The sequence below is a fragment of the Bufo bufo genome, chromosome 7 (genome assembly GCF_905171765.1).
Source record: "Bufo bufo chromosome 7, aBufBuf1.1, whole genome shotgun sequence".
In the NCBI taxonomy this organism is placed as follows: Eukaryota; Metazoa; Chordata; class Amphibia; order Anura; family Bufonidae; genus Bufo; species Bufo bufo.
The window spans coordinates 152890059-152915520 of NC_053395.1; the positions used below are offsets into that span (position 1 = coordinate 152890059).

General features: G+C 46.3%; 1 protein-coding gene across 3 annotated transcripts in view; it reads left to right on the top strand.

Moving 5' to 3' along the window:
- Positions 1-25462, top strand: part of LOC121008186 (ras-related protein Rab-5B-like) — a 75908-nt gene that overhangs the window by 46366 nt on the left and 4080 nt on the right. For all 3 annotated transcript variants that reach the window (XM_040440587.1, XM_040440586.1, XM_040440588.1), the window contains exons 4-5: positions 17984-18106; positions 19599-19692. In XM_040440587.1, coding sequence (XP_040296521.1) covers positions 17984-18106; positions 19599-19692 — 217 coding nt within the window. The remainder of the gene's footprint in view (positions 1-17983; positions 18107-19598; positions 19693-25462) is intronic.

Here is a 25462-nt window from a genome sequence, read left to right on the forward strand (position 1 = left end):
TATTTTAAGGCATGTACGGAGTTAGGGATCGGGATGAATATGAGTTATATAGATGAACGAACCGGGTCCGTCCAAAGCAGAACAAATTGTTTCACACATCATTGGTTCAGAGCATGTTACACTCCTCATGGGGCTCAGACACCAGTGATGGTTGGTACACCACAATGCATATCGTCAGTATAGTATAGTTCTCCCCATAAGTCTCCCAAATATATAATTGTGTAAACTTGACAATAAATGATGTTTCTCGTACTTTTTTCCATTGGGGGACACAGACCATGGGGTATAGCTTAGAGATATTAGTAGGAGGGACACTATGCAAATGAAAGAGCTCCTCCTCCTCGGGCTATACCCCCCGACTCCACCAGGAGAAGCTCAGTCTTTGCTTAGTGTCTGGTGAGGGAGGTTGACACTCTCTGATTCTACTCCTTTTTGTTATTTTTATTCTAGATGGGGACACAGGTCGGCATTGCGCCTTTCTGGTCCCCCATGGAGTGCCCGCCGCCGTTTGTTGGACGTTGCCAGGCTGCCTCCATTATCCCCCCAAGAAGGCAAGTGGATCCGGGCTCGACCTGTCAGCTCCAGCATCCCACCAGCTCCTGGGTCACCTGCTGCCACCCTCCTCCAGAGCACTGCACTCCTGAGCAAGGAGTCAGATGTCTGAAGAGGTGCATCCCTGCTGGTCCTGGAGTCGAGGGAGAAGATCTGCAGGAGCAGATAAGTATGAAGCTGCAAGGCAGCCATGTCCTCTGTGTCTCCCCCCTCCCTCTCGGCTCTGAGACCTATGGGCCTCCTGGGTGAATGGGGATCTAGGTGGCATAGTTGTTCTGTTCGGGGCGCAAGGGTCATGGAGGCACTTAACTGGGCAGGCGTCTCTGGATGTCCCTGCTCCTTCTCTGCCGGCATATCATGTCTCTGAGCACTTCCCCCTCCGGTCTCTGCTTCTCTGGGCTTGCCATCCCCCTTGCTGGGGACGCCTTACTTTAGTTTTTTCCACGCTGAGCGGCGCCGGGGGCCATTTTCTGTCCCTTCTTTACACAGTGAGCTCTTTTCCCGCTCCTATGATGCGATCGGGGGGCGGAGCCTAATCGCGGCCGGGGGCGGAGCCTAATCGGAACTCCAGCTCCTTCCTGCTGCTGCTGAGAAGGTTCTCACACTGAACGGCTGCTCCCCCGCTCCTCTATGGATGCCTGAGCGGTAGGATTTTTTCTCTCTGTACTGATTCCAGTCATTTTTGTGAAGAGACCATCATGCCTAAGACTAAGTCCGGTAAGACCTCTTCTCAGACCCCAATGGGGTCCTGTTGGAGTGTCTGCTCCCACTTTCGGTCACTGGTGCCTGTGCCTCCTGCCCTGCCTCTGGACAGAATCACCTTTCTCCCCCTTCTCTTGCCCAGTCCAGTCCCCCCCCCCCCCCCCGGTCACTGCGGAGCCTGCGGCCCCCACTTGGCCATCTGCCATGTCCAGCGCGGCTGCTGATTTGGCCCTGTTCGCCAAGGCAGCCATGTCTTTCATAGAACGTATGTCAGTTTCCAATCCTGCGGCGCCAACCACTCCGTCCCCTCACAGTGGTTCCTGCAGAGGACGCCTGACTACTAAGAGGCAGCGTGAGCGACAGCATGCCTCCTCGGATGACTCCGCTTCTTCCCCTCGGCTAGAAGCTTGCTCAGACTCCTCTCCCCCCCCCCCCCCCCCCCCCCCTCCTTAGGGAGCGCAGGTCTGAAAGGGAATTGTCCGGCTCGGACAAGGTCACGGAGCGGGACCTTCCGCCAAAGCTCTCCACCATGGTGGCTGATCTAGTAGCGGCTGCCCGTGACACCTTTTAATCTCCAAGGGGATTCTCCTCCTTCCACTAGGAGGGAGTTCGCCCTTTTTCTTCCCAAAAAACCGGAGGCTGCTGTCTTTCCGGTCCATGAGGAATTTTCCGCTGTCATAGCCAGGGCATGGACCCGTCCTAATCAGCAGTTTTCCGCCACAAAACGCATGGATACTCTCTATCCTTTCCCGGCGGACAGCGTGGAGAAGTGGTCTTCTCCCCCTAGGGTGGACCCCCCGGTAGCCAGGTTGGCCAAAAACATGGCCCTCCCTGTCCTGGACGGCTCCTCTCTGCAGGACGCTGTGGACAGGCGCCTAGATTCTCTGGCAAAATCCATATTCTCACTGGCGGGCACGTCCCTGCGACCTGCCTTTGCCTCGGCATGGGTGGCCAGAGCTCTCTCAATGTGGCTGCAGCGCCATCACCAGGACCTGGCGGACCAAGGTGCGTCGGCGGACACGCTGGATTTGATTCTCCAGATGTCTCAGGCCTCCAAATTCCTCTGTGAGGCTTCCATGGACATTGGTCCCTTTTTTGCCCGCGTTTCGGCCCTCTCGGTCATTCAACGCAGGGAGGTCTGGTTGAAGGTATGGGATGCTGACGCTTCCTCCAAGCGTTCCCTTGCGTACCTCCCCTTTGAGGGTTCCAGACTTTTTGGGGCTCAACGGGATGAGTTCATCTCTGCCGCTACTAGGGGCAAAGCACTCACCTTCCCCAGGCTAGGGCTAAGCACCCTTTCGGGCGAGGACTTCCGGTTCTCGGTACCAGTCCTTTCGCCGCTTCTCTGCGAACAAGTCGTCGCCTGCTTCCTCTGCAGGAGGGTCACAGGACTCCCGCAAGCAGCCCTCTTTCAAACCCCAGCCTACCTGGCGCCCGAGGACACAGTCGACCCGCCCTTCCGCTCCCAAGCAATCTTCTGCATGAAGTGGCGCCTCCACCCCTCGTGGTGGGGGGCCGCCTGCTTTCTTATCAGCAGATTTGGACTCATGTTCAGGACGCATGGGCTCTAGAGATTGTAACGTCTGGTTACAAGATAGAGTTCGCGTCCAGACCACCGGAACGTTTTTTCTCCCTCCGCTTCGTTATTATTTCTTTTCTTCCAGGGGAGTTCCTCGCGTCCGTGGACATCCATGGCACTTATCTGCATGTTCCGATCGCAGAATCTCACCAACGATTCCTGCGCTTCGCCATTGAGGCTCGTCACTATCAGTTTTGTCGCCCTTCCTTTCGGGTTGGCAACTGCCCCTCGGGTCTTTACCAAGATCCTGGCACCGATCATGGCGCTTCTTCGTACCAGGGGCATTCCTTTGCTGCCCTATCTGGACGATATCCTGATAAAAGCCCCCTCGCTTCCGCAGGCCGAGGACAGCGTCCGGATCACTGTTAAGACTCTGGAACAGTTCGGCTGGATAATCAATTTTCCAAAGTCCTCTCTGCTCCCATCCCAGAAGCTCCCCTTCCTGGGAATGGTTTTTGGACACCTTGTCCGCCAGAGTGTTCCTGCCACCCTCCAAGTCCTCCCAGATCCAGGGGGCAGTGTCGAATCTACTGCGATCCCAGTTCCTCTCCATACGGGAATGCATGCGGGTCCTGGATCTTATGGTGGCCTCTTTCGAAGCCGTTCCATATGCCCAGTTTCACACTCGCTTGTTACAACAGGAGATCCTTTCCCTCTGGGACAAAAACCTCTCGGGGTCTAGACGATCGCATCCGCTTGTCTCAGCGGGTTCGGGCAGCTCTCCGTTGGTGGCTATCCCCATTGAACCTGAGGTCGGGGAGATCCTTTCTCCTTTTCTCCTGGACGGTCGTCACCACCGATGCCGGCCTCCTGGGTTGGGGCGGCGTTCTCCAGTCTCGCACGGTTCAAGGGATTTGGTCGGCAGCAGAGTCTCGCCTTCCAATCAACATTCTGGAACTGAATTCTCTCTCTCTCTCTCTCTCTCTCTCTCTCTCTCTCTCTCTCTCTCTCTCTCTCTCTCTCTCTCTCTCTCTCTCTCTCTCTCTCTCTCTCTCTCTCTCTCTCTCTCTCTCTCTCTCTCTCTCTCTCTCTCTCTTTCTCTCTCTCTCTCTCTCTCTCTCTCTCTTTCTCTCTCTCGTCCTTTTGTGAGAGTTCGGGGTTCCCTCCCCTTCGCTTTTCCATCCCGATGGTACGGTCTTTTCTTCAGTCTGGGCTTGAGCAGGGACTGTCGCTTAGTTCCCTGTAAGGTCAGGTTTTGGCGCTGGCTGTCTTTTTTTGCAGAGGTCCCTTGCTCTTATGGGTCCTGTGAAGACCTTTCTTCAGGGGGTGGCACATTCGGTTTCCCCGTATGTTCCCCCTTTGTCTCCTTGGGATCTCAATTTGGTCCTGCGCGCTCTGCAGTCGGCCCCCTTCGAGCCTTTGAGGGAGGTCTCTCTGACTGTTCTCACCTGGAAAGTGGTCTTCCTTGTGGCCATAACTTCTAATACAGCTACATAGCGTAGTAATTAAAGTTCTGGGCTATTATGCAGAAGCTGTGAGTTCAAATCCAATCACAAGCTTTTAAATCAGACTGGTGTCGGAGCTGGCCGCTTTTTCCTGTCAGGAGCCTTTTCTGGTTTTCCACCAGGATAAGGTTGTGCTCCGTCCGGTCCCCTCCTTTTTGCCCAAGGTGGTCTCTCCCTTCCACCTTAATGAGGATCTTGTCCTGCCTTCCTTTTGCCCTTCTCCGGCTAACCCAAGGAACTGCATTCCCTGGATGTCGTACGGGCCCTGAAGGTGTATCTCGCGGCTACTGCTTCCGTCCGCCGTTCATGACGCTCTGGATCTGCTCAGCTATTTCCGCGGGTTATCGCGCTTGTGGTAGAGTTCCCCCGGCTAGGATTACCGCTCACTCCACTAGGGCGGTGGGGGGCTTCCTGGGCAAGACGCAATCGTGCCTCTGCGTCTCAGCTGTGTAAGGCGGCCACCTGGTCGTCCTTACATACCTTTCCGAAGTTTATCAGTTGCATCACTGGCTTCGGCTGATGCGGTCTTTGGCCGCAGGGTTTTGCAGGCTGTGGTTCCTGTTTGACCGTTGGACGTTCCTCCTGGCGGTGCTGAGATTTTTTCCCACCCCATGGACTGCTTTAGGACGTCCCATGGTCTGTGTCCCCCAATGGAAAAAAGTACGAGAAAAGGAGATTTTTGTGAAACTCACCTGTAAAATCTTTTTCTCGTCTTTTCCATTGGGGGACACAGCTCCCACCCTTCTGCCTGTTGCAGGAGGGGTCTTCAGTTCAGTTTCTGTTTATGGTTGGACCTTGTGGCTTGGTTCGATGGTTTCCATAATTTTTTCTTGCTCCTTCTCCTACTGCTTGTGCAACGCCTGAGTTCCTCCTGGTGGAGTCGGGGGGTATAGCCCGAGGAGGAGGAGCTCTTTCATTTGCATAGTGTCCCTCCTACTAATATCTCTAAGCTATACCCCATGGTCTGTGTCCCCCAATGGAAAAGAGGAGAAAAAGATTTTACAGGTGAGTTTCACAAAAATCTCCTTTCCGGCCACGACCACTCTGGCCAGTATTGGCCTTCCTGGAATCACTGCGGTAAAAGATTAAATTAAATAAATGATTTCATTTTACAAAACGTTTAACTTTAAAAAATAAAGTGCAAGAATTCCATAACCTGATTTCCAGATGTATCGGTAAGTCCTGATCTTGCAAAGGAAAAGAAAAAGGTATAAAATGAGAAGTAATCGTATAGATTGAACTGCAAATTGGGGGGTAGGCTATCTGGCAGAAAAAAGTTACACATTTTGGCACTCAAAATCATTGTGCAAAGTTTTGTGATTTTGCACATGACTTGAACTGACATGCTTAAAAGTTTATGTGCACATGGGCTAAAATATATGTTAGAAAAATCAGCCTATAGTCGTCGTGGAATCTGTGGCAGACCCATGGATTTTTGCTGCGGTTTTGCAGTTTGTGTTAAATGGTGCTACACTTTTGCCTACGGACACTTGTAGCGGTTACCGAGCAGAAACTGCGCCATTAATGGACGTGACCTTTCTTTATTTTTTAACTGCAATGTGGATTTCAAATCGGCATGAGAAAAAATGTGCACCGTATAAATTTATATCGTGGATTGCTATTGAAAACAACTGGAGTGCTGTCAGAATGTTTATACTGATCTGATGAACCGTTTTCTATTTATGAAAACAAGCAAGGATCTGTAATGGAGGAGATTCCAACTTATTTCCACTAATCAAAATTTAACAAGAATTTGTTATCTGCGCTGAGTTGAAGACCAGAGGGAAACCATTGTATACAAAATATATATATATTTATTTATAATCAGTGCAAAATAATAAAATATATAATTGGTGACAAACAAAGAATAATGATTAAGTTCAATCAATTTGAGAACATAGGTAATATACAGTATAAGGTATAAAGGCAACCAATAAAATAACTTTTCAAATGCAGTGGGTAGCTTATCAGTGGTTCACAGGATAAGGCCTCATGCACACGACCGTTGTTTGGGTCCGCATCCGAGCCGCCGTTTTGGAGGCTCAGATGTGGACCCATTCACTTCAATGGGGCCGCAAAAGATGCGGACAGCACTCCGTGTGCTGTCTGCATCCGTGGCTCCGTTCCGCGGCCCCGCTAAAAAAATATAACATGTCCTATTCGGACAAAAATATAACATGTCCTATTCTTGTCCGCGCTTTGCGGACAAGAATAGGCATTTATATTGCCAGCGCCCGTTCCATTCCGCAAATTGCGGAAGGAAACACAGGCGGCTTTAGTTTTTTGCGGATCCGCGGTTTGCGGACCGCAAAAAACAGCACGGCTGTGTGCATGAGGCCTAAGGAAACAAAAGGGTCAGAATTGACACGTGACTTCTCCCAGCCAACAGATCTCAATTAACTTCCATTAATCTCAATTAATATACACTGCTCAAAAAAATAAAGGGAACACTTAAACAACACAATGTAACTCCAAGTCAATCACACTTCTGTGAAATCAAACTGTCCACTTAGGAAGCAGCACTGAGTGACAATCAATTTCACATGCTGTTGTGCAAATGGGATAGACAACAGGTGGAAATTATAGGCAATTAGCTAGACGCCCCCAATAAAGGAGTGGTTCTGCAGGTGGTCACCACAGACCACTTCTCAGTTCCTATGCTTCCTGGCTGATGTTTTGGTCACTTTTGAATGCTGGCGGTGCTTTCACTCTAGTGGTAGCATGAGACTGAGTCTACAACCCACACAAGTGGCTCAGGTAGTGCAGCTTATCCAGGATGGCACATCAATGCGAGCTGTGGCAAGAAGGTTTGCTGTGTCTGTCAGCGTAGTGTCCAGAGCATGGAGGCGCTACCAGGAGACAGGCCAGTACATCAGGAGACGTGGAGGAGGCCGTAGGAGGGCAACAACCCAGCAGCAGGACCGCTACCTCCGCCTTTGTGCAAGGAGGAACAGGAGGAGCACTGCCAGAGCCCTTCAAAATGACCTCCAGCAGGCCACAAATGTGCATATGTCTGCTCAAACGGTCAAACAGACTCCATGAGGGTGATATGAGGGCCCGACGTCCACAGGTGGGGGTTGTGCTTACAGCCCAACACCGTGCAGGACGTTTGGCATTTGCCAGAGAACACCAAGATTGGCAAATTCGCCACTGGCGCCCTGTGCTCTTCACAGATGAAAGCAGGTTCACACTGAGCACATGTGACAGACGTGACGAGTCTGGAGACGCCGTGGAGAAAGTTCTGCTGCCTGCAACATCCTCCAGCATGACCGGTTTGGCATTGGGTCAGTAATGGTGTGGGGTGGCATTTCTTTGGAGGGCCACACAGCCCTCCATGTGCTCGCCAGAGGTAGCCTGACTGCCATTAGGTACCGAGATGAGATCCTCAGACCCCTTGTGAGACCATATGCTGGTGCGGTTGGCCCTTGGTTCCTCCTAATGCAAGACAATGCTAGACCTCATGTGGCTGGAGTGTGTCAGCAGTTCCTGCAAGATGAAGGCATTGATGCTATTGACTGGCCCGCCCGTTCTCCAGACCTGAATCCAATTGAGCACATCTGGGACATCATGTCTCGCTCTATCCACCAACGTCACGTTGCACCACAGACTGTCCAGGAGTTGGCAGATGCTTTAGTCCAGGTCTGGGAGGAGATCCCTCAGGAGACCGTCCGCCACCTCATCAGGAGCATGCACAGGCGTTGTAGGGAGGTCATACAGGCACGTGGAGGCCACACACACTACTGAGCCTCATTTTCACTTGTTTTAAGGACATTACATCAAAGTTGGATCAGCCTGTAGTGTGTTTTTCCACTTTAATTTTGAGTGGGACTCCAAATCCAGACCTCCATGGGTTGAAAAATTTGATTTACATTTTATTTTTGTGTGATTTTGTTGTCAGCACATTCAACTATGTAAAGAACAAAGTATTTCAGAAGAATATTAAATTAATTCGGATCTAGGATGTGTTTATTTTTGTGTTCCCTTTATTTTTTTGAGCAGTGTAGTTAGCAGGCAGCAATGCGGTGCAGTACATTCTGGACAGAATCGGGCCGGAACGCACTGCCTGGTGTGAACGAGGCCTTAATGTGATCACGGCAATTAGTTTAGTGCACACTCTTGCTCTTAGCACATTACTACCCGTACCTCTAGGTGGTTTAGACAAATTAGCTGCTGATGTGGCATGGAAAGGACCCCCCCTCACCTTCCCAGTTTGACAACACCTGCAGAAAGGGTGTCCTCTGAGGGATGCTGGCAGAGTTGAGAGTTCTATCAATGCCCCTGGCTCTGTAACGGCTCTGTCACTGCTCCTCCCCCTGAGCCGGAGACAGAACCTTTTAATTGCTCCACCCCTCCAGCTTTGTCATTTCTTCTTCCCCACGCTGTCACTACAACACGCCCCCTCCCACTCTGTCACCGCGGCTGCGTCACTGCTCTACTCCCACTGCTCGGTCACCCACGCCCCCAGCTCGTCGCCATCTCGGCCCTGCTACTTGCCCGCAGCAGGGCTAAGCTACTGAACAAACTACCTGCCCGGCGCCCTGTCAATCTAGATCCTAAGAACAGCACTGTCTAATATATATGTGTGGTGCCCGCGGTGGTCCCTCGATACAGGACGGGTAAACAACAAAGAAAGTCTGCAGCACTACTTGAAGTAAAAAATGTGCAGTTTATTCACACATGTCAGAAAATTGACAACGTTTCGGTTCTCTCACAGAACCTTTCTCAAGTCAAGTGACTTGAGAAAGGCTCTGTGAGAGAACAGAAACGTTGTCAATTTTCTGACGTGTGAATAAACTGCACATTTTTTACTTCGAGTGCTGCGGACTTTCTTTGTGTGATATATATATATATATTATATTAATTTTACCCGAAATTTTTAATTTAGTTGTCTGAAAGAAGTCTGCTGTCACAGTTCAGAAGCAAAGGATGGTCAAGTTCTCTTTAGTTCAGTCTTCTTCCTGCCTTGTCGTTGATGGATTGAATCCCCCTTGCTGGCCCCTGCTATCTTTTATCCCCCCCCTGCAATGTGGGCTTGGTTTGGTCTTCCATGTGACTAGAGGTCAGAGTGCATCAATTTGCTACGTTTCTCATCCTGACCATACTCGCCGCCACCACCACAAGGGGACACTAGTGTTCTATGTAAAGGTTTGGGTAATTACATTTATTTATAATATTTCCAAAGATTTATTAGAAAGATTACCTTTGACATGAGCTCTGGACAAAGCCCTAAATATGGGGAAAAGGGACATTAATGGATACCAAATGTTAGACATATAGTCTGCTTATAGATGGTCTTAAAGTAAGTATATCTACCAAAGTACTTAACCCCTTAAGGACCTAGGACGTACCGGTACGCCCTATTTCCCGAGTCCTTAAGGACCCAGGACGTACCGGTACGTCCTGACTTAAAATCTGTATTCCGGCGCCCCAGGGGTTAATTGGAACGGGATTTCGGCTGAAATCATTCAGCCGGCATCCCGTAACAATGCAGGGGGGGGTCATTTGACCCCCCCGTATCGGCGATCGCAGCAAACCGCAGGTCAATTCAGACCTGCGGTTTGCTGCGCTTTTTGCAGTTTCTGATCGCCGCGGTCCCTGACCGCGGGGATCAGAAACTTTAGAGTGGCTAAAATAAATATTTTTCACCCCCCCCTGCACCCCTGCACGATTTTATGCCGGAGGGTGGTGCGGGGGGGGTGTCGCAGGCGGTGGGGGCGTTGCGGGAGGCGGGCGGTGCGGCAGGCGGGATCGCGATCCCCCGCCCGCCTCCCCATGAACGATCGTTGGCTTCTAGTGGTTGTACCAGGGTGCCAGCACATTGCTGGCACCCTGGTATAAACGGCTGACATCTGTGAAGATGTCAGCCGTTTAACCCTTTCCATACCGCGGTCCGTACGGACCGCTGTATGGAAAAAGTTAACTGTCATCGGTCAGGGAGCTCCCTCCCTCTCCATCGGGGGGCTGCTGTGGCTTTGCAGCCCCCCGATTGAGAGGGAGAGAGCCCCCAGAGAGCTCCCCTCAGCCCCGTGCTTACCCTTCCCCGTCTGCGAAGTTCTGAGCAGACGGGGAGGGTTCCCATGGCAACAGGACGCCTGCTCAGGCGTCCTGCTGTCCATGGTGCTGAACAGATCTATGCTAAAAGCACAGATCTGTTCAGTGTAAGTAAAATACAGTACAGAACAATATATATTGTTCTGTACTGTATTATACAGACACCAGACCCACTGGATCTTCAAGAACCAAGTGGGTCTGGGTCACAAAAATGTAAAAAAAAGTGAAAAAAGTTAAGATAAAAAAAAAATATTTATCACTGAATAAAAATTAAAAAAAATTAAATAAACTACACATATTAGGTATCGCCGCGTCCGTAACGACCTGATCTATAAAATGGTCATGTTACTTTCCCCGCACGGTGAACGCCATAAAAATAAAAAAATAAAAACTATGAGAAAATTGAAATTTTGCCCACCTTACTTCCCAAAAAAGGTAATAAAAGTGATCAAAAAAGTCGCATGTACGCCAAAATAGTACCAATCAAACCGTCATCTCATCCCGCAAAAAATGAGACCCTACTCAAGATAATCGCCCAAAAGCTGAAAAAACTATGGCTCTTAGACTATGGAGACACTAAAACATGATTTTTTTTTTTCAAAAATGAACTCATTCTGTAAAACTTACATAAATAAAAAAAAAGTATACATATTAGGTATCGCCGCGTCCGTATCGACCGGCTCTATAAAAATATCACATGACCTAACCCCTCAGATGACCACCGTAAAAAAAATAAAAATAAAAACAGTGTAAAAAAAGCCATTTTTTGCCATCTTACGTCACAAAAAGTGTAATAGCAAGCGATCAAAAAGTCATATGCACCCCAAAATAGTGCCAATCAAACCGTCATCTCATCCCGCAAAAAATGAGACCCTACTCAAGATAATCGCCCAAAAACTGAAAAAACTATGGCTCTTAGAATATGGAGACACTAAAACATTTTTTTGGTTTTAAAAATGAAGTTATTGTATAAAACTTACATAAATAAAAAAAAATGTATACATATTAGGTATCGCCGCGTCCGCGACAACCTGCTCTATAAAAATACCACATGATCTAACCTGTCAGATGAATGTTGTAAATAACAAAAAAAAAAACGTGCCAAAAAAGCTATTTCTTGTTACCTTGCTGCACAAAAAGTGTAATATAGAGCAACCAAAAATCATATGTACCCTAAACTAGTACCAACAAAACTGCCACCATATCCCGTAGTTTCTAAAATGGAGTCACTTTTTTGGAGTTTTTACTCTAGGGTTGCATCAGGGGGGCCTCAAATGGGACATGGTGTAAAAAAAAAACAGTCCAGCAAAATCTGCCTTCCAAAAACCGTATGGCATTCCTTTCCTTCTGCGCCCTGCCGTGTGCCCATACAGCAGTTTACGACCACATATGGGGTGTTTCTGTAAACTACAGAATAAGGGCCATAAATATTGAGTTTTGTTTGGCTGTTAACCCTTGCTTTGTAACTGGAAAAAAAATATTAAAATGGAAAATCTGCCAAAAATGTGAAATTTTGAAATTGTGTCTCTATTTTCCATTAAATCTTGTGCAACACCTAAAGGGTTAACGACGTATGTAAAATCAGTTTTGAATACCTTGAGGGGTGTAGTTTCTTAGATGGGGTCACTTTTAGGGAGTTTCTCCTCTAGGGGTGCATCAGGGGGGCTTCAAATGGGACATGGTGTCAAAAAACCAGTCCATAAAAATCAGCCTTCCAAAAACCAAACGGCGCACCTTTCCCTCTACGCCCCGCTGTGTGGCCGTACAGTAGTTTACGGTCACATATTGGGTGTTTCTGTAAACGGCAGTCAGGGCAATAAAGATACAATCTTGTTTGGCTGTTAACCCTTGCTTTGTTAGTGGAAAAAATGGGTTAAAATGAAAAATTTGACAAAAATATTAAATTCTCAAATTTCCTCCCCATTTGCCAATAACTCTTGTGCAACACCTAAAGGGTTAACAATGTATGCAAAATCAGTTTTGAATACCTTGAGGGGTGTAGTTTCTTAGATGGGGTCATTTTTGGGTGGTTTCTATTATGTAAGCCTCGCAAAGTGACTTCAGACCTGAACTGGTCGCTAAAAATTGAGTTTTTGTAAATTTCTGAAAAATTTCAAGATTTGCTTCTAAACTTCTAAGCCTTATAACATCCCCAAAAAATAAAATATCATTCCCAAAACAATTCAAACATGAAGTAGACATATGGGGAATGTAAAGTCATCACAATTTTTTGGGGTATTACTATGTATTACAGAAGTAGAGAAACTGAAACTTTGAAATTTGCTAATTTTTTTCGAATTTTTGGTAAATTAGGTATTTTTTTGTGCAAAAAAAATAATTTTTTTGACTTCATTTTACCAGTGTCATGAAGTACAATATGTGACGAAAAAACAATCTCAGAATGGCCTGGATAAGTCAAAGCGTTTTAAGGTTATGAGCACTTAAAGTGACACTGGTCAGATTTGCAAAAAATGGCCTGGTCCTTAAGGTGAAAATGAGCCCGGTCCTTAAGGGGTTAATCTTCTTATTCCACATACTTTAAAAATGAAGTAATTAGACTAGCTTTTTACACTTAACAAAAAAATACATTGTATACACCACCTTATTCTATGTATTTCAAAAATATAAAACCCCTGTGGTAAAATACATACTAATATGTTTCCTTGGGTACACGCAATATAGAATGAATATATTGGCAGAATGGGGTGGCTCTACTAGTCAATGGGGATGGGATGGTGCTCAATATCTCAGTGTGAACTCCACACACCAAAAGGTTATTACAAGGAGATAGTTATGGAAGATATGGCACTCATATATCCGGAAGACTGCTCATATATCCGGAACATTTGATTTTATTATATTCAGATATTATAATGTTCCACAGGTTACAAATATTAAAAAGTCATAAATCTAAAATGGTCATACAAGATACATAAATTGTACAGAAAATAAAAAACACGATAATTAAACCATCAATAAATGTCACTAAAATGACGATTGGATATGTGAATAACTGAGGTATAAGGTAACTAATTGTACCTATATGCCTAGCAGCAAGTGTAATCTGGTCATCGAATATTATGATCGTTCGAGCAGGATTTCGATCAAATTATCACCATATATTCGATAACGACAATATGTCTGTCCACCACAATATACTCTGGTTAACAAATGCAATGATCCTTCAGGTCGGATTTTCGATCAGGTGATCACCAGATATTCGACATTAGCGATCGCCGTTTAACATGTTGAAATATATTTGAGTAATTTTCACAGAAAAAAACACGTGGTTTCAGTTTGATTATTGGCTGTGAGTTGCAGGTGTTGTATTGATCCACCACCATATATTCGAGCGGCTCACAAAGTCAATATTTCGTAATAAAAACTCTGTGTAGTATTTCACAAGTTATCACAGCTTGAATAATTCAGGATTCCAGCTCTCTGGTGGCGTCCCACCTTTTTATGAGCTGTACTACTCCCTTACCTCCAAAGCGAAATATGGCTTTTTCCTCTGATCTCCGCTGTTTCAGCGTCTCTCGTACTCAGATCCTGGGTTGCTCCGATCAAGGTGGAAAGGAACAGTATGGTTCCAGGAAGTTCTTAAGCAGGCACGGGACAAATCTGTTCTCACCCAGCAGATGGAAAAGAGGTACAAGTCCTGGTTGTCTGTAGCGTACGCAAAAATGGTGGTATTGGAGGGTCCAGATTACTTCCAGACGCGTTTCAAAGTCTTATGGGTTCTGACTTCTTCCTCAGTGGTGACCTGGCACCCACTACACCACCTTTTTATATCCCATTTCCTGATTAGAATCCAGTAGGAACAAAATCCTGTCTTGGACCATGATGACGGTCAGGTAGAAAATCTGGCCCGGATTCTGATATATAGAGCCATTTGTGATGTCATTAGTGTTGTTAATCAGAGTTGCTGCATCTGTCCATAGTTTATAAGTATCACTCAGATGTAATATGTCTAAATATTGCTTTTGAACAAAAAAACGCATGGTGCGGTAATGGTGCGGTTCTCATGCGTTTTATTACGTTTTATTACGTTTTATTATGAGTGCCATATCTTCCATAACTATCTCCATATAATAAATATAGTTTGGATATGATAAAAGTACAGATTTATATTTTACTTCCAATTAGTCAATAAAATAAGCATATAATCATAATACAATTACCTTATTGCCATTATGATCACTACAATGAATATTAAAGTCACATCAGGCAACCTTTAAATTAGGGGTGCACCGAAATGAAAATTCTGGTCCGAAACCGAAAATTCAGGATGCCCTTGACCGAAAACCGAAACTGCCTTTTTGCCCAAATACTTTTAAAATACTTTTTTTTTAATGATTGGCGCTGTTATGGAGAGGGGGATCTGTGGGTGGCGCTGTTATGGAGAGAGGGATCTGTGGGTGGCTCTGTTATGGAGAGGGGGATCTGTGGGTGGCGCTGTTATGGAGAGGGGGATCTGTGGGTGGCGCTGTTATGGAGAGGGGGATCTGTGGGTGGCTCTGTTATGGAGAGGGGGATCTGTGGGTGGCTCTGTTATGGAGAGGGGGATCTGTGGGTGGCTCTGTTATGGAGAGGGGGATCTGTGGGTGGCGCTGTTATGGAGAGGGGGATCTGTGGGTGGCGCTGTTATGGAGAGGGGGATCTGTGGGTGGCGCTGTTATGGAGAGGGGGATCTGTGGGTGGCGCTGTTATGGAGAGGGGGATCTGTGGGTGGCGCTGTTATGGAGAGGGGGATCTGTGGGTGGCTCTGTTATGGAGAGGGGGATCTGTGGGTGGCTCTGTTATGGAGAGGGGGATCTGTGGGTGGCGCTGTTATGGAGAGGGGGATCTGTGGGTGGCGCTGTTATGGAGAGGGGGATCTGTGGGTGGCGCTGTTATGGAGAGGGGGATCTGTGGGTGGCTCTGTTATGGAGAGGGGGATCTGTGGGTGGCGCTGTTATGGAGAGGGGGATCTGTGGGTGGCTCTGTTATGGAGAGGGGGATCTGTGGGTGGCGCTGTTATGGAGAGGGGGATCTGTGGGTGGCGCTGTTATGGAGAGGGGGATCTGTGGGTGGCGCTGTTATGGAGAGGGGGATCTGTGGGTGGCGCTGTTATGGAGAGGGGGATCTGTGGGTGGCGCTGTTATGGAGGGGGGGATCTGTGGGTGGCGCTGTTATGGAGGGGGGGATCTGTGGGTGGCGCTGTTAGGGAGGGGGGGGGGATATGTGCACTGTTATGGGCATAACAGTGCACAGATCCCTTTCCCCATAACAGTGCACAGATCCCTTTCCCCATAACAGTGCACAGATCCCCCCTCCCCATAGCAGCCCCGGCCCTGCTGCTCACAGCATCACTCACTGCATCTTTATTTTACCTTACAATCGCGACGCTCCAGTAAGAACTCTGCAGGCAGAGCGGAGGGTGGCGTAACGTCACTTACTCACGTGACGCACCTGCTCCACCCACTTTATGAATGAAGGAGGCGGAGCAGGTGCGTCACGTGAGTAAGTGACGTTACGCCGCCCTCCGCTCTGCCTGCAGAGTTGTTACTAGAGCGTCACGATTGTAAGGTAAAATAAAGATGCAGTAAACCGCCCGCCCGCAGATGGTGGGTGACAAATCCCACACCCCATATTTTCGGCCGATATGTAACAATATCGGCCGAAATGGATTAGGTACATTTTCGGCCGATATTTTCGGCTGCCGGAATTTCGGTGCACCCCTACTTTAAATAAACCCTTTTTCTATTCATTGGTGGGAAAAAAATCTTTAGAACTGTCTTTTGTCCATTGTCTTTTTAGAGGCCTGAAGGATCTTTATGGTACCTGTCTGAGACCCCCGACAATTTACGACATGAGAATATTTGTTAAGATTCTTGACTCTTTGTAAGTCTTTGTCCAGAAAGAATAAACTCGCATTGAGCTTCTCTCAAGCAGATATATACCATTTACCAATGTATAAGCCTTTAAAAACTTGATTCCTTTCTGCCCAATATTTCTGACAGTGCCTTTCTAAAGATACCAGTAGTAAAAATGGCAAGTGGGAGGGGGGCCTATTACAGATATTGAACTGGGGCCCAGTAGTTTCACATTGTGGCTCTAGTGACCACAGTATTAAGGAATATTAGCATCCCTGGGGTTCTTGAGCCATAAGGGCTTGCTCACATGGCTGTTTTTCTGTGCAGATTACTCTACTGTAAACTGTGGAATCTGCCTCCAATTGTTGAGAATTCAATCAATCATTTAAAAAAAAAAAAGCTTTTGAAAGCTAGCTGGAATCTGACTGCTTGCTGAGGTACATTGCTCCACTTTCCCTTTGCCGCTGTTTTGATAAATTCCCCTAGGATTACAGTGATACAGCAGGTGAGTCCCTGTAGAGTCCCACATTTCCTGTCTATACTATGTGAGTGCTGGATCTCCAGTGTATTCCTACAAGATGCTACTTCATACCCTACTTGGTCTGTGGAGCAATCATCAGGAGAAATAAAATTGCCGCCGTCCTATTGGCAAAAAAAACAACCTGTCTTAATCACACAATAGGACAAGTTACTTGACAACACTGAGGTAAAGAGCTGCCTCATCCTCCTTTCTGCTCTGCATCATGGAGTGTGATTCTGAATACAGCTGATAAGATCTTCAGCTGAATCTCTGGGAATGGAGTTCATAAGGAGACATGAAGAACAAAGAGGACAGACTGATGCGCATGCGCACTTCGCTCAACGAAGCCGCTGCCAGGAGTCCGCGGCGCATCAGGCTGAGCCTAGTGCGCAGGCGCGGGATCTGGCAGAGGGACGGGTAGGATTGCGGAGGCGGCGCTGAGCTAGGAAGGCGGCGCTGGGCACCGGACAGCGAGGGGTGCGGCCTGGCACCCTGTATTAGCGGACCTCCCCTTGGGCACCTTAAGTGAGTGGCAGGTTATAAAAACCTGTATTTTGTGCAAATAGAGCCACAGTGAAGTTTAATAAGGCCAGCTTAGGATTCTTATTATTACTCCGGACATGAGCATATGTTTAGGTTATAGGGGTAAAATCTCATGACAGAATCCCTTTAATAGTGAATGTTATTATTAGAGATGAGCAACGTTCTAAAAAATTTGATTTTGTTGCTTCGCCGAATTTCACAAAAATTTTATTTGTGACGAAGCGCATTTATTTGTATGTAGCGGGCGCAATGACTGGGAACAGCGATTGTGCCACCCCCTGTCATTGAACCCCTTCAGATGCCACATTCATCACTGATCTCGGCATCTGAGGCTATCCATTTGCTCGCATAGAGGCCGTCAAGGCCATCTTAATTGAAGACACCATGCGAAATCTCGTCATACGTCACCCCGCTCGAGATTTTGTGCGGTATCTTTAATCAAGATGGGCCGCGACGGCCTCTTCGCATGAAAATAGATGAGGTGAGTATGTTGGGGTTTTTTACCGCTATTTCAGGTCAAATTGGTTAGTTACCACAAAGCACAAGGAAATTCGGCTTTGCGGCAAGTTGAATTTTTCCAGATATTTGGATCGAAGTCAATTCGTTTGACTTTAATTTGCTCAAAACTAGTTTGTGTGTGTATATATTATAGCAGAGTAAATCAGGGGTGAAATGTGCTACCAAATATCTAAAATCTTGCATCTCTTCTGAAATCTGTCTTTATTTCCTGATGTAGGAAACCTTTGACCGGGCAAAAGCATGGGTTAAAGAATTACAGCGGCAAGCCAGTCCGAACATTGTGATTGCCTTGGCTGGTAATAAGTCAGACTTATCAGAGAAGAGGATGGTGGAATTGGAGGTAGGTGGCTTTGCTAGTTGTGTCTGTGAATAACTGAGAAGCCGGTGCAGGCATTTTAAAGGGACACGTCATGCATAGATAAGGCCCTCTTGTTATGCATAGTGCAGGTCACCCCCTCAGGCTCTGCCCTTGACTTAGCGGGTCTTAGTTCGTCATGAATAAGGACCCAGCTATGGAGGTCCAAGACGCGTGGATGCTTCATAGAGAGTATGGATTTATTTGCACATTTGTTATTCAATAAAATCAATTTTGGATAAGCTGGATAAGTTTATACCAAAATGAACCCAGATAAAAGCCTTAGGGCATAATCTGTCTAGGTAATCTGACCTTTCCTAGCTGTGGATTTTACCTCCATAGTGCACAGGATAGGGGATAAGTATCTGACAGGCGGTCTGATCACTAGAGTGTTTGAATGGTTTTATATACAATTGACGGCTGGCACTCTACTTGAATATATTTTTCTTCGGTGCTCAGTGATGGAGATTCTCTCCGCAATAATATTATAAATTAATTCACGGCACTCAAATTGATGCAAAAGCCTCACTACTCTGAGGCCATGAACAAGGTCCGGGAGGACCGAAACGTTGGCCAAATTAAACTGATAACCACTGGTGGCATTTCAAATAAAAACCTTCAACTTTATTTGCATCAATTTGAGTGCCCTGTTTGAATGGAACGGCAGACACGCACTCTTGTCTGACGCTCCATTTAATTCTATGGCAGTGCTGGAGATATGAGTACAAGTGCTCTGCTATCTCTGGCAGTCCCATAGAGCTGATTGGAGCAGCAACACGCATGTGTGACAACTGCTCCAATCAAACGGCACACTGCCGCTCCATGGAACTGACAGAGATAGTTAAAGGGGTTCTCCGGGTTCAGGGCTGAATCTTGATATAAGCTCTTCTTTATTCATTGACTACATATGATTGGAGCATTTCCTTGCTCTGATGCCCCCCCCTTGTCATGCTGCAGCGCAAGGCTCTGTTTATTGTTGGTGACGTACCGAGCTTTGCATCACAGTGCTAAGCGGAGACTTTTGCCTAGCAGTGTGCCGGCACAAATGAGTGGTCTATAGCGCTGCTGGGTGCTGTTTTGGAGGTGGGTACTATGCTACTTTGCATAGTATAAAGAAGAGCTTATATCCAGGTTCAGCCCTGAACCCGGAGAACCTCTTTAAGTAAAAGTGCTCGGCTACCTTCAGCGTTCTGAAGAGTGAATTCGAGTGGGTACTACATGCTTCACCTGCCACTCCATTCATATGGGCTATGGGACCCCCGTTCTCATCATTGTTGGGGGTCCCAGCAGTCAGACCACCCATCCTATGGATGTGGGATATGTTTAAGTTGTAGGGAAAAAAACTATTTTATTTCAGTATTATAATGAGGTTTAATCAGTTATTCTAATACTAGAATGTAATGCTGAATTGTCGCTGTACTTCAGTACCCTGCAGTGTCCCCCACAGTAAAAACTCCTGTCATTTATTGTCCCGCAGGAAGCTCAGGCGTATGCCGAAGACACTGGACTGTTATTCATGGAAACCTCAGCAAAAACTGCAATGAATGTAAACGAGTTGTTTCTAGCAATTGGTATGTCTTGCGTGTTCATATAGAAAGTGAAAGGTCATCACATAATTTTACATATTTTTATTCCATTTTTAAATGGCAAACTAAGAAATTCCATTTGCTCTGTGTTATATTGAATAAGACGATGACCTTCATCCTACAAGGCTATGGAAATCCGTGAAATACTACATGACCTAACAAGTTGTTTGCAACCATTTTTGAAGTTCAGTACTTCACATCTAATTCCTGGCTGCTGGCATGAATTAAAGTGGCTGTACACAATAGACAAGTATTGGGGCGAACCTGCTGATTTTGGCAGGACCGAACAACCATATCATGTGTATAGGGATACCCTGACTCTCTTCGAATGAACAAGGGTTTTTGGGGGCAGTACGGGTTGGACATGTTGAACTGTGACATACCCAATCCCTTTGTTTTCAGGGGAGATAAGCCACCAAGGTTTTGAGGCTTAAAGGGGTTATCCAATCCCTATAATGACCCCCAGAATGCCGGGGCCCGTCCTCTAGAGCATACGTCCCTGCTCCCTGACACCTGCGATGCTAGGGAGGTTGGTCACCGCTGCAGCCTGTATTTGGCTGCCCATCCCCCCCAATAAACAATGGCAGCATTGCTTTTTTTTTTTCAGTTTCTCTTACAAAGAATTGTTATTCCTGTTTTTAGAATAAAGATATTGTAAATTTAAATGATGCATTTAAAAATACAACTCGTCCTGCAAAAAACACTAGCCCAAAAGATATGGTTCTCAGATGGATGGGAAGAGAAAAATTAAAAACTCTAAAATGAAAGTTGGATGGGTCCTATGGAGTTAAAGGGGTTATTTAGGCTATACTCACTGTGCAGCCAATCGCTGGTCTCAGCTGTTCAGAGGATGCCAAATCTGAGGCCAGTGATTGGCTGCAGCAGAGATATGATTGCTAGAAACGCCACCACTGCAGCCAGGAAAACATACAGTGGCAGGTAGGACCTGGAGCCCATTGTTGGAAGCGGCAGAGGGAAAAAAAGGGCGGTAAGTATCGCATTTTTTATTATTTCAAAACATTTACAGCAGCTGGCCACATTTTTATTCCACTTTGACAGCCATTTGAAAGGATCTGCTGTGAGTGTCTTGGTGCCAGATACCACAGCAAACGTTCTGAAGACTCGAAGATGCCTCAACGGGCCAAAGTTGTTTTGCACTGTTGTTGCCACTAGGGTGAGCCACACAATATTAGGCAGGTGGTTTCAATGTTATGTTTGATGGGGATATACAGTTGCAAGAAAAAGTATGTGAACCCTTTGGAATGATATGGATTTCTGCACAAATTGGTCATAAAATGTGATCTGATCTTCATCTAAGTCACAACAATAGACAATCACAGTCTGCTTAAACTAATAACACACAAAGAATTAAACGTTACCATGTTTTTATTGAACACACAATGTAAATATTCACAGTGCAGGTAGAAAAAGTATGTGAACCCCTAGACTAATGACATCTCCAAGAGCTAATTGGATTGAGGTATCAGCCAACTGGAGTCCAATCAATAAGATGAGATTGGAGGTGTTGGTTACAGCTGCCCTGCCCTATAAAAAACACACACCAGTTCTGGGTTTGCTTTTCAGAAGAAGCCTTGCCTGATGTGAATGATGCCTTGCACAAAAGAGCTCTCAGAAGACCTACGATTAAGAATTGTTGACTTGCATAAAGCTGGAAAGGGTTATAAAAGTATCTCCAAAAGCCTTGCTGTTAATCAGTGCACAGTAAGACAAATTGTCTATAAATGGAGAAAGTTCAGCACTGCTGCTACTCTCCCTAGGAGTGGCCGTCCTGTAAAGATGACTGCAAGAGCACAGCGCAGACTGCTCAATGAGGTGAAGAAGAATCCTAGAGTGTCAGCTAAAGACTTACAAAAGTCTCTGGCATATGCTAACATCCCTGTTAGCGAATCTACGATACATAAAACACTAAACAAGAATGGATTTCATGGGAGGATACCACAGAGGAAGCCACTGCTGTCCAAAAAAAACATTGCTGCACGTTTACAGTTTGCACAAGAGCACCTGGATGTTCCACAGCAGTACTGGCAAAATATTCTGTGGACAGAGGAAACCAAAGTTGTGTTGTTTGGAAGAAACACAAAACACTGTGTGGAGAAAGAGGCACAGCACACCAACATCAAAACCTCCTCCCAACTGTGAAGTATGGTGGTGGGGGCATCATGGTTTGGGGGCTGCTTTGCTGCGTCAGGGCCTGGACGGATTGCTATCATCGAAGTAAAAATGAATTCCCAAGTTTATCAAGACATTTTTCAGGAGAACTTAAGGCCATCTGTCCACCAGCTGAAGCTCAACAGAAGATGGGTGTTGCAAGAGGACAACGACCCAAAGAATAGAAGTAAATCAACAACAGAATGGCTTAAACAGAAGAAAATACGCCTTCTGGAGTGGCCCAGTCAGTCCTGACCTCAGCCTGATTGAGATGCTGTGGCATGACCTCAAGAAAGCGATTCACACCAGACATCCCAAGAATATTGCTGAACTGAAACAGTTCTGTAAAGAGGAATGGTCAAGAATTACTCCTGACCGTTGTGCACGTCTGATCTGCAACTACAGGAAACGTTTGGTTGAAGTAATTGCTGCCAAAGGAGGTTCAACCAGCTATTAAATCCAAGGGTTCACAAACTTTTTCCACCTGCACTGTGAATGTTTACATGGTGTGTTCAATAAAAACATGGTAACATTTAATTCTTTGTGTGTTATTAGTTTAAGCAGACTGTGATTGTTTATTGTTGTGACTTAGATGAAGATCAGATCACATTTTATGATCAATTTGTGCAGAAATCCATATAATTCCAAAGGGTTCACATACTTTTACCTTGGTAAACAAAGGCAGCACTCCAGTTCAAAGTGACCAAAAGGGTTTATTGGCCCATGTGACAGCAACGTTTCAGCTCACTCCTTGGAGCCTTTGTCAAGCTAAAGTGACATGTGCATGGTGCAGCAACTTATACAAGTCGCGATCAAAGTGACATAATTACATCATTGATCAAATAATTACCAAAATTCATAAAAAGTCAATAAAAAACATGATGGTGCTTGATTTGCTAGTGTCTATACTGTGATTCCTTCATTAACCACCTCCGGACCGCTGTACGCACAGACGCGTCCTGGAGGTGGTTGATTCATTCCGCCTGGACGCATATACGCGTCATCTCGCGAGACACGAGATTTCCTGTGAACGCGCGCACACAGGCGCGCGCGCGCTCACAGGAACGGAAGGTAAGTGAGTTGATCTCCAGCCTGCCAGCGGCGATCGTTCGCTGGCAGGCTGGAGATGTGTTTTTTTTAACCCCTAACAGGTATATTAGACGCTGTTTTGATAACAGCGTCTAATATACCTGCTACCTGGTCCTCTGGTGGTCCCCTTTGTTTGGATCGACCACCAGAGGACACAGGTAGCTCAGTAAAGTAGCACCAAGCACCACTACACTACACTACCCCCCCCCCCACCCCGTCACTTATTAACCCCTTATTAGCCCCTGATCACCCCTGTTCACCCCATATAGACTCCCTGATCACCCCCCTGTCATTGATTTCCCCCCTGTCATTGATTTCCCCCCTGTCATTGATTTCCCCCCTGTCATTGATCACCCCCCTGTAAAGCTCCATTCAGATGTCCGCATGATTTTTACGGATGCACTGATAGATGGATCGGATCCGCAAAACGCATCCGGACGTCTGAATGAAGCCTTACAGGGGCATGATCAATGACTGTGGTGATCACTCCATATAGACTCCCTGATCACCCCCCTGTCATTGATCACCCCCCTGTAAAGCTCCATTCAGATGTCCGCATGATTTTTACGGATGCACTGATAGATGGATCGGATCCGCAAAACGCATCCGGACGTCTGAATGAAGCCTTGCAGGGGCGTGATCAATGACTGTGGTGATCACCCCATATAGACTCCCTGATCACCCCCCTGTCATTGATCACCCCCCTGTCATTGATTACCCCCCTGTAAAGCTCCATTCAGATGTCCGCATGATTTTTACGGATGCACTGATAGATGGATCGGATCCGCAAAACGCATCCGGACGTCTGAATGAAGCCTTACAGGGGCGTGATCAATGACTGTGGTGATCACCCCATATAGACTCCCTGATCACCCCCCTGTCATTGATTACCCCCCTGTCATTGATCACCCCCCTGTAAAGCTCCATTCAGACGTCCGCATGATTTTTACGGATCCACTGATAGATGGATCGGATCCGCAAAACGCATCCGGACGTCTGAATGAAGCCTTACAGGGGCATGATCAATGACTGTGGTGATCACCCCATATAGACTCCCTGATCACCCCCCTGTCATTGATCACCCCCCTGTCATTGATCACCCCCCCTGTCATTGATCACCCCTCTGTAAGGCTCCATTCAGACATTTTTTTGGCCCAAGTTAGCGGAATTATTATTTTTTTTTCTTACAAAGTCTCATATTCCACTAACTTGTGTCAAAAAATAAAATCTCACATGAACTCCCCATACCCCTCACGGAATCCAAATGCGTAAAATTTTTTAGACATTTATATTCCAGACTTCTTCGCACGCTTTAGGGCCCCTAGAATGCCAGGGCAGTATAAATACCCCACATGTGACCCCATTTCGGAAAGAAGACACCCCCAGGTATTCCGTGAGGGGCATATTGAGTCCATGAAAGATTGAAATTTTTGTCCCAAGTTAGCGGAACGGGAGACTTTGTGAGAAACAAATTAAAAATATCAATTTCCGCTAACTTGTGCCAAAAAAAAAAAATTCTATGAACTCGCCATGCCCCTCATTGAATACCTTGGGGTGTCTTCTTTCCAAAATGGGGTCACATGTGGGGTATTTATACTGCCCTGGCATTCTAGGGGCCCCAAAGCGTGAGAAGAAGTCTGGTATCCAAATGTCTAAAAATGCCCTCCTAAAAGGAATTTGGGCACCTTTGCACATCTAGGCTGCAAAAAAGTGTCACACATCTGGTATCGCCGTACTCAGGAGAAGTTGGGGAATGTGTTTTGGGGTGTCATTTTACATATACCCATGCTGGGTGAGAGAAATATCTTGGTCAAATGCCAACTTTGTATAAAAAAAATGGCAAAAGTTGTCTTTTGCCAAGATATTTCTCTCACCCAGAAAGGGTATATGTAAAATGACACCCCAAAACACATTCCCCAACTTCTCCTGAGTACGGAGATACCAGATGTGTGACACTTTTTTGCAGCCTAAGTGGGCAAAGGGGCCCATATTCCAAAGAGCACCTTTCGGATTTCACAGGTCATTTTTTACAGAATTTGATTTCAAACTCCTTACCACACATTTGGGCCCCTAGAATGCCAGGGCAGTATAACTACCCCACAAGTGACCCCATTTTGGAAAGAGACCCCAAGGTATTCGCTGATGGGCATAGTGAGTTCATGGAAGTTTTTATTTTTTGTCACAAGTTAGTGGAATATGAGACTTTGTATGAAAAAAAAAAAAAAAAAATCATCATTTTCCACTAACTTGTGACAAAAAATAAAAAATTCTAGGAACTTGCCATGCCCCTCACGGAATACCTTGGGGTGTCTTCTTTCCAAAATGGGGTCACTTGTGGGGTAGTTATACTGCCCTGGCATTCTAGGGGCCCAAATGTGTGGTAAGGAGTTTGAAATCAAATTCTGTAAAAAATGACCTGTGAAATCCGAAAGGTGCTCTTTGGAATATGGGCCCCTTTGCCCACCTAGGCTGCAAAAAAGTGTCACACATCTGGTAT